We start from the raw sequence: 19,568 nt of genomic DNA on the forward strand, positions 1-19,568 counted from the left end.
GTACCTGATGCGGGGAAGGGTTCGGTACCTGATGCGGGGAAGGGTTCGGTACCTGATGCCGCGGCGGGGGCGCCCCCGGGCAGCGCCGCTCGCTGCTGCTGCGGGCGGGTGGCGGCGGCGGCGGGGGGCGGCCGCCCCATCATCAGCACCAGCAGCGCGGGCAGCAGCGCGGCCGCCAGCCCCGGGAGCAGCGCGGAGAGGCGCCCGCAGGTGCCCGGCATGGCGAGCAGCCCGGGGGCAGCGGAGGCATATTGCGGGAGGCCGGCGCAGCGCTCCGCAACCGCGGCCCCGGCGGCGGCTCTGCGGCGGCTCCGCTCGCCCGCCCGCCCACGGACGTGCCGGGGCGGGGCCGGGCCGGGGCGGGGCCGGGCGGGGCGGACCGGGCTGGGGCTGAGCGGGGCCACCTCCCACAGGTGCCGGGGCCGCCTCCCACAGGGGCCCGCATCGCCCCCCGCACTTGTTGCCGGTGCTGGAGGAGCGCCGCCGTCACAGGCCGCGCTGCCCCGGGCAGCCCCAGCATCGGTGAACCGCAGAGAACCGCAGGATCCCCCGGGTTGGGAAAGGCCTTGGAGGTCCCCGAGTCCGGCCGCTGGCCCAGCAGCACCGTGTCAAGCAGACCGCGGCACCGAGTGCCGCCTCCAGGCTTTCCTCACACACCTGCGGGGATGGTGACTCCGCCGCCCCTCCGGGCAGCCCGTTCCGATAAGCCTTTCTTGGAGAAACTCTGCCTAATATCCAGCCTAAAGCTCCCCTGGCACAGCTGAAGGCTGTGTCCTCTCGTCCTGTCACTGACTGCTTGGGAGCAGAGCCCGTCTGGCTGCTCCTTCCTTTCAGGGAGCTGGAGAGAGCGGCAAGGTCTCCCCTGGGCCCCTTTATTCTGGAGAAACTCCAGAATAAACACGCCCGGCTCCCTCAGCTGCTCCTCACTCATTTGTGCTCCAGACCCTTCTCCCAGCCTTGCTGCCCTTCTCTAGCCTCACAAACACGTGTACACGCATTCCAAATTTACTTATGCGCATCCTTAATTCTAAAAAATACGTTCAGGAGGGCTAAATTTTTTTTTCCTCTCTGTACTGCTGATCAGTGCAATGTTGAATATCAGGAACTGCTGATAGGAATAAACATGCACATGAGGCAGAGAGATGCCTGTGTGTGGGATCAAGGCTTTAGGAGATGTAATGTCATTTTAAAGGCTGTCACAGTGACTGGAGCCTGATGAGGAGGAACTGAGGGAGCTGGGTGCATCCACACAGCCCAGGGCAGGGTAATGGAAAAACCACTGCAGTTGTTCATGTCAGATAAGGCTGGGAAAAAACCCAAAATCTGAGGAAAGGCAGCACATCCAGGCACACCAAACTGCCCCAGAGCAGGCAGCCACCTGTATGCCTGAGGGCTGAGCCCACGCTGGGGTCACCCCACGGGAATCTCACACTGGTGGGGATGAGCATGCCCGTGCCCGTGATTTCAGAGAGATCAACATCCCATTCTCTGTAAGCACCCTCAGAATGGGCTAATACTAAATCTTAGTGTATGTTTAAATAGTGAATAGAAACTTCTTTGGAAAGTTTGAAATAACTTGAATTGACAAACAAAGATCAGTCAAATAAAAGGTTTATTTTATAAACCGATACATATTTACTGTAACACACTAGGCCAAACCCTGTAATTTTCAGATTGCAGAAAATTTCTTCATTGAAAGAGAAACAGGCAGGGTATAAATTTGCCCATACTGAAAGGAAGAACTGACAGGTTACTGTGCATATTTTCAACATATGTCTTATAAAATGTGAAGAAAATATATTTTTCCTTATGCCTCCATGTCATTCTATACAGTACAATGTAATTATTTCACTGCCATTTACAATGACTTGAAATAGATTTGGGATTGACATAGAAAATACAGTTTGCTTTTGTTGCAGTTGCTGATATCCGCTGGCACCATTTTGGACCAGTCACTGCTCACAGGGTAATGCTGCAGTCGGAAATGCACATCCTCCTCAGCAGGTACTCCTCAATACTATTCTTTATTGTCAATCTGTCAAGCACTTTTTCCTTCATCAACACAAAAAAAAAAACTTTGCCATGAAAACCTGATTTTGTTTTATAGGACCTTTCTTGAAAGGAAGCAAAGGACCAAAAAAAACAGGCAAATAAAACAATCATTTGATTGTATTTGATGTGAAACTCCTCCAGGAGCTCATAAAGAAAAAGAACAATCTCTTTTTAGTTTAGCAGACATGCTCAGTGCCTATTTGTTTAATTAACATCCTCTCACCCAGCTTCCTATTTCAACCTTTTATGTGGGCACTGCAAAGGAAAAGTGGCTGTTCCTGCACAGCCACTCTTAGAGCTCAATTAATTTTGGATTCTCTGCAACTGTGTGTGGTCCCAGGTGGAAGAAAGGACCTACAGAAAACTTGCTGCTGCTGTGAGCTTCCTTTGCTCAGGAATTTGTCTGGTGACAGGGTGTGGCATTAAAAAAGGGCAGATCACAAATTCATTTCCAAACGTTTGCAGACATGAGCTTTTAACAAGATATAAATTATTTGCAGAGAAATAGTTGAACCAGCTTGGCAGCTGGAACATTTTAAATTGATGCTGATGATATGAATAAGAACAATTATTCGTTTATAAAGTTCTGGGGAAAAATATCTGTTAAATGTGTGATAAAAGCTCTCTTAAAAGCGCCTCCGAATGGGGAATAACGTGGAAATTAATTGTCTGTACTACATTTAGAAAAATTGCTAAGAAAAATTAGGGTACACAATACCATTCATTTCAGAAAAAATATAATCACAATCAGGATGTTCTTCTTAAAAAAATTTTCTCTGAGGAAATGAAGGTTTGTAGTAATTTATTTCAACTACCTGAGTATTTTCTTGAGGGATTGTGTCCAGCAGTAACTTCTGCAGTCTTTAAAAGTTGCTACACTCTTTTCAAACTCTGAACAAATTGCAACCATTGCCATCAGCCACTGAACTTGGCATCTGCTGTTCTGCCAGGGCTGAAAATATGTTTTCAAATGACACAGAAATGTCAGTCTGTGTGGACTCTGCAAAACTCTCAAAATCAATACCACACAGGCCTGGTCTGCATGTAAAATCACAAACATTACTAATAGGGTGTGTTACTGTCAGTATTCTTCTGCTTCTCACATTTGCAAGGTGTGTGTTCTGCTTTTGTGTCTTGTGAACTTAGTCTTAGCATGTCCTGTGTGTTTGTCAAGGGGGGTAATAATTCAGCACCTGACTTCAGAAGGTTTATCAGGAAGATGCAGTAGAACAGATTGATTGTGAAATATCTTGTGAGAAGATGGGCAGCTGACAGCACTAACCTTAATTCTTTATGTAGATCAGACATTATATTGAGGAGAAGTTCCTGTAAATATTTTTTTCAAAGTATTTCCAGTTGTTCACAATATTCTTTAGAATGCCGGAACTGATGATTTAAAAATATGAATGTACAGATACGCAATAAATGTATTAGCAATTCATTTACAAACTAACTAATGATCAGAGCACACTGTAAAGTGTCATTCAGGTGTGCAAAAACTTGAAGTACAGCAGCACAGCTCCAGTGGAGTGCTGTAAATGCAAATTACCTCGAGGCATGGGCCACCACTTTACCTGAGGTGGCTACACTGTAAAATGGAAATTTGAAAAACCACTCTCTTGCCATGTTCCTGTAATGAGACAGCTGTTGTCACTAATTTCTCAATAATAATATATTAATTTGAAACTGCTAGGCAGATGCAGTGATCCAACTGCAGGTATGTATTTAACAGGAGCTAGGCCTGTGCTGGCTGCAGGGTGTATTGGACAAATGTTAAAAACCATGTTTGGGCTGCTGCTGTCATGTTTCTTACATCAGATGCAGCTACTGGGACATCGGTGGAAGTTATTAATTAAACCACAAATATCAGATCTTCACCTTTTCTGTCTCCTTTATTACTATTCTCTTTAGGTTAACAAATTCTCTACTAGCAAGCCAGGGAACTCACCAGTTTGGAGTTTTTCTGAAGTGTTCACAAACACTAACATTTGCTTCTCACTGTTTGTTTTATTAATAAAACATACTCGTGTTTGCCTTTATTGTGACACAAAATATTGCTGTCACCCACTCACAGAGGTGAGTACGACTGGTAATCAGAAAAAATGTAACACTGAGGCAAAAGCAGACTAATAATACAACAAGAAAAGAAACTCCAGCTCTCTGAAAATTTTCCTAACCTGAGGACAAGATGTCACCATTTTCTACAGCAACGTGGCACCTATAAAGCCTAAAATATTTATTTCTGGTATGTAGAAATTTCTGTTGGGAATCAGTTTTATGGTGATAGAATATAGTCTGTGAGTAGATAATTTTTCTTGCTTGTGATTACAAAATTTTTTGACTCAAGGTGCCACTTGAGGTGCGAACATAAAAGTTGTGTAAATGTTAGCACATAATTGTGGAGTACAAACATATACTATAAAAATACACCTAAGGAAAAAAAAAAAAAAAAAACCAAACATACAACAGAATCTCTGTTGATTAAGAGGTATTTTATTCCAAAATTCTAAATATCAGAATCAAATCAATAATTACATTTTTCAGTTTACCCAATCATAGTATTTTGAAATTGTATATATACATAGAAAAATACAACCTAATAAAAACAATCAAATTTGCATTAGGATGAAAAGAGTGAGTTAAAAAGCAAACCATAGCTTTAATAGCTATATATTCCATATCAGTACAAAATTACTGTGCCACAATACCCACTTCTTTGCACAATTTATAATTTAATACAAAATAAGGTGACTTCAAATGTATATTGCTCTCCTTAAATGTACCGAAGACCTTTGAAACAAGTTCATAGTAACTGAAAATATTCCCATTTGTGCTGCAAGTATTTACTGCATGACAAAGAAACATAAAATGCAGCACTCTCGTTAGTATGTTAATTTTCTGCTTGTGCAAATAATGCTCTACTGATTTAATGCACGAGCAAACACCAAAAAAAAGGCAAAAAAAATTCATTACGAAGAAATAAAATGTTACATTTTCAGCATATTTCTATCATAGCAAATACAGGTTTCCTTCATGGACTAGGAAAGCAAAACCTGTACAAGGATTTTTTAAGATGCAAATGCTACATGAAATCTTCCATTACTTTGCAAAAGCCAAGGGTCAAGTTATTCACCTTTAATGCAGCATATCTGGAGAAAGTCATTGCATGAAAGGTTAGATTTCCTGTGTTATGTTAAAATTCTACACATTGGGAAAAAATAGACCTAAATACCACAATCACATGAAACAGCAGTAGTACTACAGACTCAACCCCATTATTCTATAGTCTCTAGGCAAATTTTCCACAGCGGGCTTAAAGAAGGTGGTACCAGTTGTGAAGGACTCATGAGTTAGTAGTGGGTACACTTCAGAATATACATCGAGCTTCACCCAATGTGGGTGATCAAACACTTCCAATATTATTAATTCATCACCTCCAGTGAGCACGCTGGTTCTGCAATGTCCTCACAAAAAAGGAAACACCACAGCCCTTCTCAGGCCAGCACAACTGGGCAGAGGACTTGGCAGTGAACCTGTCAGACCATGTCACATTGCAGGTGGGGGTTTGAGGCTAAAGACTCGGTCCCAAGGAGTTCAGATCCCACAGGAGCTCAGCAGTAACCATGATCCCAGCTGTGGCACCTGGCTGTGACAGCAGAGCACTAACAGCCCTGAACGCCTCAGAAGCAAACCAAAATCATCTCATCTGGGCCCTGCCATTACCTTTTTTATTTTTTTTTCTTTAATAAAATTCTTTTTTTTCCCTGACTCATTAACAGCCAGCAGCATTGGACACAAAGAAGCAGATTCAAAGGGTCATGTTAGTCTGGACCAAAGGAAAAAAGTGATTTTCACCAGTGTAATGCTGCTCTGAGACTGTTTGGGAGGGTCTAGGAAACAAAAATGCAGGGCTCTGTCGGGGTAACCAACAACAAACCAAATGCTGCAAAAATCTAAGTGCAGCATGGTCTCTTCAAATCACCAAAAGCACGCTGATTATAGCTGAAGTATTTTAAAAATACACTTTAAGACTATTTAAGCGTGGACTCAAGTTCAAAAACAACTAAATATTTAATACCTTTGCTTGGAATAAATGTTTTATAAAGAAAGAGCACACATAGTAAACTTTAGAAATTTTCCACAAGCACTATATGAATTGGAGATCAACATGTAAATCAAGATTTAAAACAGAATAAACCCTGAAAACTTGGCAAACATGTCAGCAAACTTACTCAAAGATTTCAAATTATGTTGATAAATATAGACCATATTTGACTTTACAGTCATGCTTAAACAAAAGCTATTTCCACAATTTCATCGTTTCTTGAAAGAAATGTAAACCTATAAATTAGGTTCCTTGCTTTACATTTTCTAGATATTGTCAAATATAGTAATAGATAATATGCATTCTGTAATATAAATCACTTTTCAATATTGATCATGAGATGCTGCATTAATTGCAAACTGGAGTACTCACATAATTTCATATTTCATTATAAAAGATATAGCTCTTTTAAAATGTTTTTATTGTCTAAATAATTACATACCTGTTGATTTTATATTCATAAAAAATCTGCTCCTGAAACATACCTCTCAAAAGAATTCTCTGTTACTGTACTTGTATTTTTTAAATGCTTCCAGTACAAACCTTATGCATATCAATTTTGACTCAAAGGCATTAATTTACTTCCAAAATACCTTTTCTAAAGTTTCTTTAAAAGCTTTCACATCATTCTACAGTACTTGCTGTAAGAATACATCAATGCCTGTAAGTCAGTATGAAATATATATTGACACAAGTACATACAAAATCTGGAATCTTATTGCTAAATCTAGAACACACTATCAAAAGTTTCCTGCACCTCCATTCAGGAAAAATTTCCAGTTTGGAATCTCCCTGAAACACAAATGCTACTTTAAATTGAATCTGAGGTGTTACATCTATGCTCGCTAAGTAACCTGCATACTCCATTTACATATGCTACTGTGGTCTTTTTAACCTTACTGGAAATTAATGGACATGGAAGAAGCAACTATTTGTTTTCATTCTCCAGCTGAAAAGGCAAGAAATAAAAATCACTTAAATAAGTCTTACTTTATGTAACTTCAAAAATGGAAGATACTTTCTATAGCTACAGTAGTTGTACCAATAAAATGTACCTTCTTATCCTGAAAATCAGCAAAATGAGAGTTTCCAGTAAAACGAGGATGTAGTTAGCCCTGACATTAGCAATGCTGTGGTATCCCATCCATGTGAGCAGGAGGGATCTTGACCATGATTTTTTTTTAAATACTCTTTTCCATCTCCTAATAAAGCCTACACATGCAAGTAGTCTGATAAATTTCAAGTCACCATGGAGTGTACATGTAATGAAAGCACACATGAGGAATTAGAGCTATAATCTGTCTGGGAGTCTCTTAAACCTCTTACCCTCCTAAGATTAAGACTGAGTAAAACCAATCTCCTTGCACACGGATAATCAGCTGACAAAGCGTGAGAACCACAAGCCCATGTAAATACCTGAAAATGCTGCTCTACCAAAGTCATTGGAGGCCAGGATCAAAGCCTGACTCCTGATTCTCTACTACATTACTAGTCAAAATAGTAAAAATAAAGACAAAAATAAAACATTGGCCACACTGAAGACCTTGGAAGTTCAGTGAAAGCAGAATTATGCCCTATACCCTTTCCTGTAAACTAATTTTATCTAAACTGTCTAAACCCAACCCATGTAAAAGGATAAATATGCAAGCCTATATCTGGTGAACATACTGGTCCCCCCAGACTCAGTGCTCACTCCCTTAAGGACTCATCATGGATCAGCAAGTAAGAATGGACTTAACAACCAAAGACATTGGTGGATTTTAAATCTCTGAAAGGATGCAGAAATAAGAGTTGAAACAAACTGCTCATTTCAGAAAATTCTGGGTTTAGTGGGCACTGCTGTGTTTATGGGGGAGATGCAGCTATGAACAAAAAACCCAATGTACAAACCCAAACTAGATTTTTTGCCCTTTTAAGAGTTTGTCTACATAGAAATCACACTGATGCAAGTACAATAGAAGTCTTTGTGTATCTGGGAGTTTATAGTGTAATTTATTCTCTTTTTGGAAAAGAGAATAAACACATCTCATAGAAGACACCTTAGCAATGGTTTAGGTATGTCCATTCTAGAATCTGTGCAACTTGAACAAACTCCTGCTCTGCAATTCCTTGTCTACTGGAATGCATAGACAACACTCTTGTCTCAATCAGTATAAGAAGCTTCCTTTTACTACACCAGTGGTGAGGGAAATAAGCTAAGAATGATGTAAACCCATGGCTTTAAACCACTGACCTTTTGGTATGTTCAGAAAACAGCAGTGAATCAAAATATTTAGTGTCTTTTCTGGTAATGAAATGCATTGAACATAATGAAATGTGTTGTGCAATGAAATGTCTTGTGCAATGAAACATGCAGGGACTGAAACAATGAATGAATCAAATGAAACAAGCCAGTGAAACAATGAATGAGTGAAATGCAACAAGCCAAATTAACCTTTGCTCTTCAAACCCTTGTGCACTGCCAGCTCTTCCCTGCTCCATTTGACTCACTGTTCTCTGAGGGCAGGAGGTGATGGAGGTGTGAGTGTGGCTAAAGTGCAGGTGTAATCCAGATCCATGGATGTGGCTGGCAGAGAGCCTGGTCTAAACAGCCCCAGTGTCACTACACCCTGCATCTGGGCATGGTCGAGCAGGGAAAGTGAGGATTAACAGCTTCCCTAGAGTGCACCAGGTAGCCTGTCACACAGTGTCCCTCCAGTGTTCTGCTGGAAACCAAAATACAACCCAAGTAATTTACAGCCTTCACTTCAAACCCTGCAAAGGTTTGGCCTGTGGACATCAAGGGTTTTCTCAGACATGTCTGTTGGCAGCCACAGCCCAGCATCTTGTCCCTGGCAGTGCATGAATGCATCCATGGTGCCAAGAACTCTGTGGAACACCTGGATCCTGCGCTGTGGAAATACACAGCAGAGTCTTGGGATCTTGCCCTGAATCCTTTCCCCAAGTCCCACAGAAAGTACATCAGCCCCAGATTTCTATCCCTCACTTGGTACTTGTAGGCTCAATCCCTACAGTAAGAGACCCAGGACCTGGAGAACAGTATTTGCAAGGTCTAGAGGGAAACCACAAGACAGATGACTGAGTAGGCAGGGGAACAGGTGTGCAGAACAGGTATCAGTTGTGAATGATTCCACTGAATATTTCCTATTTCTTGAGCAGGAGGAAAAAAAATAATCAGAGCTAATGGGTAAAGAACATTCTTCAGTACTGTAAAACAAGCTACATTCATTTTTTTTTTTTGTGCAACTGACTTTCAAGAGCTAGGCAATGAAATGTAGTGTACTCCAACAAAAACCAGCCAAAACCAAACACGGAATCCAGCAAGCACCTCTGGAGGCTGTTGGTTCCAAGAGCAAATGTAGAATCTGTGTAGCAATTCATGGAGAGTCAGTACATGAAGCAGAAATGATGCTGTGTCCTGTATCCCAGCAAGCAGAACCCCAGCACTGCTCTCCCTGGAGTTTGTCCCACGGGGTCAGTGCAGATGCGTTAGTGGCAGGCAGGAGCGGCATTAATGCAGGGAGGCAGAGTTTCAGTGTTTTGCCCTGGTTTGGCACGTGCTGATGCCTTCTGAGACCAGCAGCTCTGAGTGTTTGCTCACGAAGGGGGAAGCCAATATTTGCAACCAATATGTAGGCAAGTGTACACTTCAGAATGTCTTACAGATAAAACTCTGCTCAGGCTTCTGATGTTCCCTCCCCATTCTCGTGTGGTTGCAGTTGTTCTCTTTCTTGTTCTTCCTGAGGTGGCCTCACACGTTTGAAAAAGCCCATCTGTGGTTCAGGGAACAATTAAGGAATTGCATTGTGATTTGCAAAACATGCACACATCCTTTCTATTTCCTTCATAATCAGATCTTAACTGATTAAGCTGTCTTTTCACTCCTACTCTCTTCCCTCATTTTTGACCTCCAAACACAGTAAATATTTTTATTATATTAAAAAATTAAACTGAGTTCAGCACCATCACATTTCTTCCTGACAAATCTTAAAAGCTTTTACAGTTATTCCAAAAACTTAACAGATTCAGATGATTAGGGGAGCAAGGCATTTCTGCAAAGTGCTAGTACAATATGAAATAATACATCACTAGTAGGGAAAAGCAAATGATGCAAAAACCCCCAGACACAGTACTTACCCTGTACATGACAAAAACTAGAACAGCCAGGAGCAGTAACCCTGCTAGGACGGCCAAAATTATAACCCACACTGGTACAGGCATGGGCTGTGGCTGAATGCCCCATGTAATATTTGTAGCAACCTGATGGAAAAACACAATAAATCACACTTTGCACCACAGTGACATGCTGAGTTCATCCATGCAGTTTAAATCTTGTACACCTTTATCCTATCACGATTATAATATTAATCCAGTATAAATTACTTTTTTTCTCAAGAATGAATCAAAAACCATAAATTCTTGGTGACATAAGGACTTCACTGATCCAAATTTAATAGGATTTTAAAGTTAAATTATAGTACGGGGTTGGGGATGTTTTGCCTGGGTTTGCTTTTTTGCAATCAGTGGTAACATAGCAACATGTCTTCTGTAATTCTTGATGATTTTCAGTAAAGCTGTATGAATCTGGAAATATATGGGAATTAAAGAAAAATAATTAAGGTCTTTCCATTTTTTGGTTTTTTTTTTCTTAAAAGGCAGTATACCTTGAAACAAAAAATCAAGTCCACAAGGCTTGAGAGAAAAAAACCCAGTTAATTACAGGCATTAGAAACTATATTCAAAAATAACTTAATCATAATCCTTTTCTACCTTTTCCTTAAGATCTCTTAATGCTATAATGCTTACCAAAAACTTTCAATTTGCCAGCCCAAACAAGTGGCCTATACCTTCCTTTCTGTTTGCACCCTGTCTCCTTTGCCTTTGAAACCATCTGAGGCACAGAAGGTCTTTTTGTTCCACCCTCACATATAATGTTCATATATAGTGCTTCATATAATATAATAAAAGTTCATTACTTAAGCTGTGAGTGCTACTACAGTTGGAAACAAATTTCAAGTAAAATATTTCTCTAAAAACAATGGCATTAACAGGAACATGAGGACTGTTTTAATTTACAATGAAGTCTTTCAAGCCACAAATATTGTAAAATTCAGTCTTTTTTACCCTCAGATGTATGTGTGCAACTGAAACAAATACATGAAACAAATAGCTGAAAAAATTAAAATTATATCAAGCCATAAAAATGTTACTCAACAATAACTGTCTTTGCATTAATTGTCAAGTGATTGTATATGGTAACTCAAGCTGGATGTAAATTACTTACAACTGTAGAATTGTGAATATCTTCAAAGGAAAGGTTCTTATAAGGGAACTCTATAACACTGAAAGAAGCAGATGATTTGAGAGAGTAGGAATGATTCTGATTTTCTTTCTGCGTAAGAAAAACAAAATTAGTATTGCATGTGGGTACAAAAATCACTTTTAATGCTTCAGAAAAAATGACAAAATATTCCCAGTCACTCACATTCATGAAAGTTTGGGTCCAAAGGCGTGATTTTAAATACAATATTGCACTCTTTCCCCTTTCCAGGTGGCCAACTTGACAGACAATCTTTAAACAGTCAGCAGTTCCACAGCCCTGTGTATAAAAATAGGAAGGATGTTCCAAGTATGAAAATATTTGAAAAGTCCTAAATGGCATTACTTTACCCATATACCTACACCGGCAAAGCACCGTAAACCATTAAAATACATTAAATAACCTCCAGTATTGGATAATTACTTATAGTTTGCAGTTTCAAAGGAAGAGATACGGTAATATGTTAATTTCCTAGTAGAGATTTTTTTGCCAATCATGTTTAGGGAGGAAAACTCTTCCTTACAGCTGTTTTTAAGGATTGAAAGCAGCACAGGATTGTAGGGTGTTGTCAGCACCTCAGTGCTGAGAGCTCACCAGAGTGTGTATGTCCCCCTCCACGGCAGCCAAGTCCCTCCGGCTGATGCGGTGGTCACGGTGATCTTCCCTGCCAAGTGTCTCATTCCTGTCATCATCCTTGGAAGCAGAAATCTAGGATACACCAAGGGAAGCCAAACCATGACTTACTTAATTGCAGACTTCAAGCTTAAGGCCAAGAAAATACCTAACTGGAAGTTTCTCGCTTTTTATCCTAGCTATTCTTCAGACCCTGGCTGAAAAAAAAATCACTGCAAATCACAAAGCAGAAGAACAGGAACTCTGTATTTATATATTCACTGAAGTTTCTTTTTGGTTATCAAAGATACACAAGTATTCTTTGTTGTTCTATACACTGAATATCTTCCTTCAGTCCTTTTTTTGCTTTTGAACTAACATACTGACATTTTCTTGAAATAACATACTGACTTTTATTGCTTGTTCTAAACTATCCTAGAAATCAGCTCCTTACACTCAATTGAACTTGCTGGGTTTTATCTGGCCTTTCTTTGCCTAGTCCAGCCCAGGAAAAAGGAGTTTCTTCTGCTCTGTAAATCCCATGTTTTGCTGGCAGTGACAGCTAACCCCTATTGTCCTTTGTGGCCTTTGGATGAATAGATAAATTCATCCAAATTGGATGAACTTATCCAATTGGATAAACAGATAAATGTAATGTAAAAAATAATACCATTTTCTTCCAAGAAACAAAACCCAGAAAATTTACATAAACAGTCCAGAAGCATCTGGTTTGTTTTAGGTTTTAGTTCATGACCACATTCATTGTAATGCTATTGCTTTGGACTTAGAACTCATATCGAGCAGCCTTGAAATTGAAAAATAAAAGGAAGAAATGCCCATAATAAAAAGAAACAAGACAAATTGATCTTTGAGTTGACAATTTTGAGCTGCTGTTTACCTTTTATTTCACCTGCTATATACATTGACATGCACTGTGGAAAAGTGTAGACTTATTTGTCAGCCACAGATGAAAAACTATCTCAGTTTGTCATATTCTCAGGGATTTGGCTGTTTTGAGTACTTACAAAACAACCAAACATACTTCATTCCACTCAAAGGGAAAGTCCTGCTTACCTTAATTTTCAGTGGGTTGATTTCCATGTCAGAAGTGCAGTTCATGGGGCCATCAATTTCATACTGCACAATGTACAAGAGCGTGTTGTTTTTGTATTTGTAAGGCCACTGCAGAGTCATCATCACCTTGCTGAATGCACTTGGACCGTTGTTCCTCAGCTGATTATGAAAATAAAATTTACAGATGTAAAAAAACAATGCTACTTTCTCTGTTAATGTGCATATAGTTGTTACTTTCTATTTGAGCTACAAATGTGATACTGCCACTACCCCCACCCCAACCACTTATGACAACAGGATCAAAACATTACCTAAAAGTGGTAAAACTTTTAACTATTAATATTTACACATCTCTCTCAATAAGTTTTGCTTAATTAAACAATCTAGATTAAATCTATGATGATTCCTTAAGGGAATTTTTAAATATTTATTTTTAAAATATTTATTTATAAATACTTATTTTTATATAGTTATTTTTTCCACAGCAAAAGACTTCAGACTAGTGATTCAGAACAGATAGAATACCATAATTTACAACCATGAGCCATTTCCTGAGCTCACATTACTTCAAATGTCTCGATTTCAAAAGGCAATAAAATAAAATATGTGTAGTTATGTAGGTAATCAAGCCCTGTTACACTATTTTCAGGCATTCCAGCTCTTCTTGGATATGCCAGTTATTGACCCAGCATTAAAAAAAATAAAATCCCTCCTTACATGCACGACAAAAGAAAAAAATCCAGAGAAAAGCTACACCAAAAGATTTTTTTTCATTTATCACAGAATCAGGTCACAGAAATCAGCAGTAATTCCATACCTCATAGATGTGCTGAACTAGAGGCCCAATATCGTCTTCTGTTTCAGGATGCTCCTTTGGCTGCCAGTTTGCAATAGGAAGGAATATGTGATCAGGGGACGACACACTAAACAGCAGAGCAAAGGAGTTGTTATTAGCAAGATGAAAAAATAAATGGGATTCTCTAGAACATCCAAAGGAAAAAAAATCAACACACTTAAAATGCAATCTCCACTTCTTCATCCTCTCTGTAAAACCTGAAAGAACAGAAGTGGTTTGAGTATTAAATGTTCAGTTCTGTTCTCTAAGTTAAAAAAAGACAAAGGACACACATGTCATCCAAACAAAACCAGTGTGAAATATTGTGATAATGAGAAATATTGGTAGAGCCTTAGCAGTACAGTCCTAAGACTAATTCAGCCCTGAAAACAGTGAAGATACCAATCATGCTTTTCCAGTGTGCCATCCCCCACCTCTCAGATATTGAACAAATTCATCACAATAATGAATGTCGTGGAAACTTTAAAAAATTTTGACTCAGGAATCCAAGTTAACTGGTTTAGTAAGAGGACTTTTAGGTGGGAAGTAGAGATGATGAAGTAACCAAGTCATTATAGTATTAACACCGAAGAAGGTGAGGATATTACAAACTTAAATTTCATAGAATCTTCAACTTTGGTTTCAGGGTTTTCAGATGAAACTCCAGTCAGTTTGTGGAGAAGAAAGGTGACCTGCAGAAATGTGAAACTGCAAACAATAGGGGTGATTTTTTCTTCTTCTAAAAAATATCTCTAGTAATGGAGGCACAACATTCCTTTTTGGAATAAATTTTGTAATTATTTAGAATTATTTTATATTCAAAAGTCCAAAGGCTGTCTAGAGAAAACCATATTGTCTTTATGACTCAAAATTCCCTAACCCCTCCTGAAAACTTATGCAGACCTGAAAGGAAGTTCAGTGAATATAAAGAAGCAAATGTGCAAAGCTCCTTAAAAGTGTTTATTAAAATAGTATTTCTTACCCTCTAATTTCAACAGCTGCTGAAACAGCAAGGTCAACCTGATAATATGCTACTGGGCTCAGGTTGTCATACAGGTTGGAACTGCAGGGAAAATAAAAGGTAAATTCTTAAATGCAATAAGCAAAGTATTTCATTACAAAACCCTCCACACTTCAAAGTAATTGTGTGTAACACAGGATGACTCCTGAGCCCCTGTAGGAAAACACAATTGCTAAAAACTAAGGACCAGATTCCAGCAAGTTCTCACCGAAATGCGTGGAAGCCCCACCCTCTGCACAGTGTGGGAGAGGTGGATGAAGGGAGAGGTGGATGAAGGACCCAGAGCTCATGCTGACTCTGTTATACAGCTGTCATGTAAGAAAATACAGGGGACACTCCCCCCTCAAAGTGGTGCTGGGAGCAGAATCTTGATCTCCTTCGACACATCTGATTATTCTGTGCCCCTAACCAAACACTTTCCTGTACAAAGACCTTCTTGAATCTTCTAATTATTCTTCCCTGCTGCTGTAAGCAACAAACACATGCAGCCGTGTTTTCCTCCTGACCTGTAAATACCTCACTCTTTTAGAGACTAGACCTGCTCTGCTGGGAACTGAGCCAGCATTGGAGATGGAGCTTTGTGAGTTTAAGACAAGCAGTGTGATCCTTAAAACCTGTCCCAGATAATCCCCTGGTAAAGCCTGTCACTGTGAACTGTGATTACTGTGTTCCACAGCACCACTGCTCACCCCTCTTGCACCCACGAGTCACAGAAGGAATTTTGTTCCATAAAGGGCCTAAAACACTACAGGAACCTTCCTTCTCTTCCATCAAGAGACAAGCATGACTTGAGCAACTTCCCTGACTGTTTCTGAGCCAGTGACAGTGGCAGGTGACTGCTGTTAGCCTGAGGAAGGTGACAGACACCCCAGAGTAGATCATTTCCTGCAAAGAACAGTCCTGTGCCACTGGCACACCTTACCAGCTGATGGAGAAGGGGAAAAGCTCAACAGACAGCAATGGGAGATCAGAGATATTTCATGTGCCTTGGCTTTTGATTGGTATGGCAAAACACTCCATCATTAAAATACAATGGCAGCTCTAATCTTTCCTAACTCCCATAGATGACAAAGGCTTATGTGGATGAGATTAATTTATTCACCAGATTAAAAAAAAAATAAAGCCCTTAAATGGAAAAAAAAAGTGCTTTTGGACCACCATGGGGAAGAAACAAAACAGGTGTATTCATACTGTCCATTAAAAGCAACATAAAACTGCACTGGGTAAAGATGCTCCTAATGATCACATCTCCAACCTCAAATATCATCTCCAGAAGTTACAAACTCAGATTTATATATCAGATTTATATGACAGGGCTGTGCTCATCTGATAACTAGCAGGAACACTCCTGTTTTGTTCCATTCAGTTTTCAGGCTCATTTAGGATGGCTGCTGTGATGGTTCACTGCATGTTGCTTCTGCTTGGACTACCCCACACATTGCCTGCCCTGAAAGACTCTCCTCCTCTAAATACACAGAATTCTGGCTTTACACCAGAAGGAATTCAGAGTTCAAGCATCAGTTTTAAAAGAGGGCTATAAACCCAGAGTCATTCTGTGGCACCACAAGTGTCAGCAGAGCAGAGTGATACGCACGTACAAATATTTTTGTCCTGTATTTTAGGACACCTAACTCAGAGTGTTTATCTTTCAAGTTATTACGAGGCAAAAAATAGAGAATTAGGTCAGAGTGGTTTGTAGTCTGTTTACTGTGTGTGTCCTCTCCCAGGAGAGGTACATCCTCAGAGCTTTCCATACCTCCGGATTTGCAAGTCAAATTTGACCGAGGTGTCCATCTCAGACTGCTGGTGCACGCTGAAACGCAGGCCAGCTAAGAGCTGGGGGAAAAAACCACTGTGGTTCAGTTGGAAGCACAATAAAACGCACAATAAAAGCTTCTCAATGCTATAGATTACAAAGAAATTGCCTGAAACTCCTGGTGATGAAAGTACACACACACAGAACTAGCAAATTCAAGTTGTCCAGCTCATCCAGGCTGGAAATGTACTGTCCTCTCTTTAGATTACAGTCAAGGCATCACTGCCATAAAATAAAAAATAAGGATTGTATCTTGCTCCCCACCCTTTCTTCAGCCATTTGTACACATAACTGACCCTCCCCAGGTGTTGCAAAAAATATTGTAATCTAAAGAGCAGGGAACACATTCATGATTCGAAGTTAATTCCCAAGGTTTGGTCTAAGTCAATTTATATTTGTCTTAGCGTTTGTGCACTACAGCTTGATACACTTCAAAAGACCTTGGAAATAGTATTTACTCATCTATACAAGATGGCTCTTGGAAGAAAAGCATCATGAAATTGTTATAATTGTGACTCATTTTCACTTCATTTCCTCAGAAAATAAGACTTACTATGTCATATCACATTAAAATCTGCCAGGTCTCACTAATAATTTTTTTAATTCTTCCAATTTCAGTTATATTTTGTAGAATTGTAGAGGTTTCAACTAGACAAAACTCTGTCCTTCCTCATGAAAGTAGGCAAAAAAGAGATTAACTAAGAGAAAGAAGTGTTGTAAGCTAGATCTTGATTATATGCTGAAAAATACATATCAGATAAATATAAAAAATTCATGAGGGAACAAAGGCCATTAATTCCACTATTTAATGAACAACTCATTTTGAGTTACATCGCAAAACTCATGAACAGTCCTTCCAGCCTTTAATTTAGCTGAAAAGTTAAAACAAACTACCTCTGTACTAACCAAACGTGGGCAGCTAAATGTCTAATGTCTAATCTTAAATTCCTGGGAGAAAACTTCCTGCCCAAACAGTACTGTGATTAAGGCAAATGCCACCTGCCCCCTGGGTGAGCTACCAGACACCTGTTGGACCAAACCTTACCTTAGTTCCTGCTTTCATGGGATTGCCCAGGTCACAAACCACCATGCGAGTCTGATTCTCTGTTTTAAAAGCACACGACAGTCTGGCCAAAGCCTGCAATAAACCAGGAAGAAACACTAAGGAATGTCATTCTTCACATCTGAGCACCTGGATGAAAGTCTGGAGAGAAGTCCTAGATATGCTGTATTAAGTTTAATATAATTTCTCAGCCATAACAGAGTCAAATAATAAAATGAAATAAAATCTGAGTATGGAAGTCTCCAAGGAGACAAATGTTTTTGCTACAAGACAGACATATTTTCAAGGTTATAAAAGAGAGAGGCTTTGAAAAAATTAATCACTTTTTCAGTGCTTTGCTCTAAGACTGAAATAATAGAAACCACTAGAGATTTCCACAGCAGCAGCTGCAATATGACTCCTCAAAAGCAGCTGGAATTTTACCTCGTTGTTGCGAACAACTCCGATGAAATCTGCTTGAGGAGGAACAACGACGAAGAGTTCTGCCTCATAGGCTCCCTCCCCCTGGTTCTGAGCACTGACAATCAGGGTCAGGGGATTGTCATCACCAATATAGATCTGCTTCTGGTCACTGCAAGAAAACAGTGTGAAAATGAGTTCTGCATTTGTGTTTTAGATTGCATTGAAGTGGCTGAACTCAGAAATAAGAGACAATCTGAGATTTCAGACAGAGTGAGTGGAGAAATCTGGAGGTAGTGCCTTTGCTTCAGGAGTGTTCTCTAAGATATTTTTAAAAACCCCTGTGTCTATAATCACAAATGGAGCAAGTATTATGTGCTCTTTTGTAAGAATCTTGCCTGTAAAATGTACCACTGAGCATTATTTGGAATTGTCATTGTAGTAGGATGACTCCTTCTATGTCCTTTTCCTATATATTTTAAAAGACATTAAAGAGCTATTGGGCTTTTTAGTCAAGTAACAGTGACTATCACATAGTGACATAATTTTTCAATTAATTAAAACAAAAAAAAGAGCAAACACCTTTTTCTCACAAGGAACAAACAATGAGCAGCTAAATCCCTGTGCACATTTTGAATAACAGGCCCACTTTGCAGAGATACGAGCACATATTTATAACAAAACTCAAGAGAAGGCTCAGAATAGAGCCAAGACCTCTGCAATGCCTTTGGTTCAGACACAAAGAGACAATCTTAGCAAACAATGTATTTGCATTTCACCAACTACAAGCACACATCAAGGTATCTGCACCAATGTCAAATGTTACTGAGGTGTTTGCATGAATTAGTGTTTGTGAAGTGTCCTATATGCACGTACAATGTGCATATGTTATAATGCATTAAAAAACAGATTATGAGATAATACACTAAGAGAGGTTTTAGGCCGCACAAAGTAAAAAAAATGCTCAGACTCATGAATGAATTACCACTGAAAAATTGTTTCTTTTTTCCAGGTTTGATAAAAGATAGTGCCAATACCAACAATTTTTTTTTCCTACATGTGACAAGAGAGTCTTACTCCTCCCCTTTCTGGATAAAATCACACCTTCATGTGTCTATTTAATACTGAACAACAGAAACAAGATACAATGGCAGCTAGCAGTGGTTTATTCTCACTGTATGTGTCCAGCTTAGCAAATAAATAAATAAATTTGGCCTACTTATAGTGGAGACTGTGGTGGGAGTGGTGCATTACATGCTAAAGACATTATG

General features: G+C 39.6%; 2 protein-coding genes across 4 annotated transcripts in view; both read right to left on the bottom strand.

The window, feature by feature from the left end:
- Positions 1–361, bottom strand: part of FAM171B (family with sequence similarity 171 member B) — a 37,976-nt gene extending 37,615 nt beyond the window's left edge. Inside the window, exon 1 of one of the 3 annotated variants that reach the window (XM_030277901.4) lies at positions 53–361. In XM_030277901.4, coding sequence (XP_030133761.3) covers positions 53–221 — 169 coding nt within the window. In that variant the 5' untranslated portion in view covers positions 222–361. Of the gene's footprint in view, positions 1–4 lie in introns of all 3 variants that reach the window. The other 2 variants (XM_030277900.4, XM_072931614.1) reach the window with 2 other exon arrangements.
- A 4,162-nt stretch (positions 362–4,523) lies between these two features.
- The window catches only part of ITGAV (integrin subunit alpha V), a 46,651-nt gene continuing 31,606 nt past the window's right edge, over positions 4,524–19,568 (bottom strand). Inside the window, exons 20-30 of the mRNA XM_002192377.6 lie at positions 18,322–18,469; positions 17,881–17,973; positions 16,776–16,855; positions 14,981–15,061; positions 13,981–14,086; positions 13,164–13,322; positions 12,072–12,185; positions 11,643–11,756; positions 11,442–11,549; positions 10,295–10,417; positions 4,524–9,930 (exon numbers count right to left, since the gene is read on the bottom strand). Of these exons, the coding sequence (XP_002192413.3) occupies positions 9,835–9,930; positions 10,295–10,417; positions 11,442–11,549; positions 11,643–11,756; positions 12,072–12,185; positions 13,164–13,322; positions 13,981–14,086; positions 14,981–15,061; positions 16,776–16,855; positions 17,881–17,973; positions 18,322–18,469 (1,222 nt within the window). The 3' untranslated portion in view covers positions 4,524–9,834. The remainder of the gene's footprint in view (positions 9,931–10,294; positions 10,418–11,441; positions 11,550–11,642; positions 11,757–12,071; positions 12,186–13,163; positions 13,323–13,980; positions 14,087–14,980; positions 15,062–16,775; positions 16,856–17,880; positions 17,974–18,321; positions 18,470–19,568) is intronic.

The sequence above is a fragment of the Taeniopygia guttata genome, chromosome 7 (assembly GCF_048771995.1).
Source record: "Taeniopygia guttata chromosome 7, bTaeGut7.mat, whole genome shotgun sequence".
Lineage (NCBI taxonomy): Eukaryota > Metazoa > Chordata > Aves > Passeriformes > Estrildidae > Taeniopygia > Taeniopygia guttata.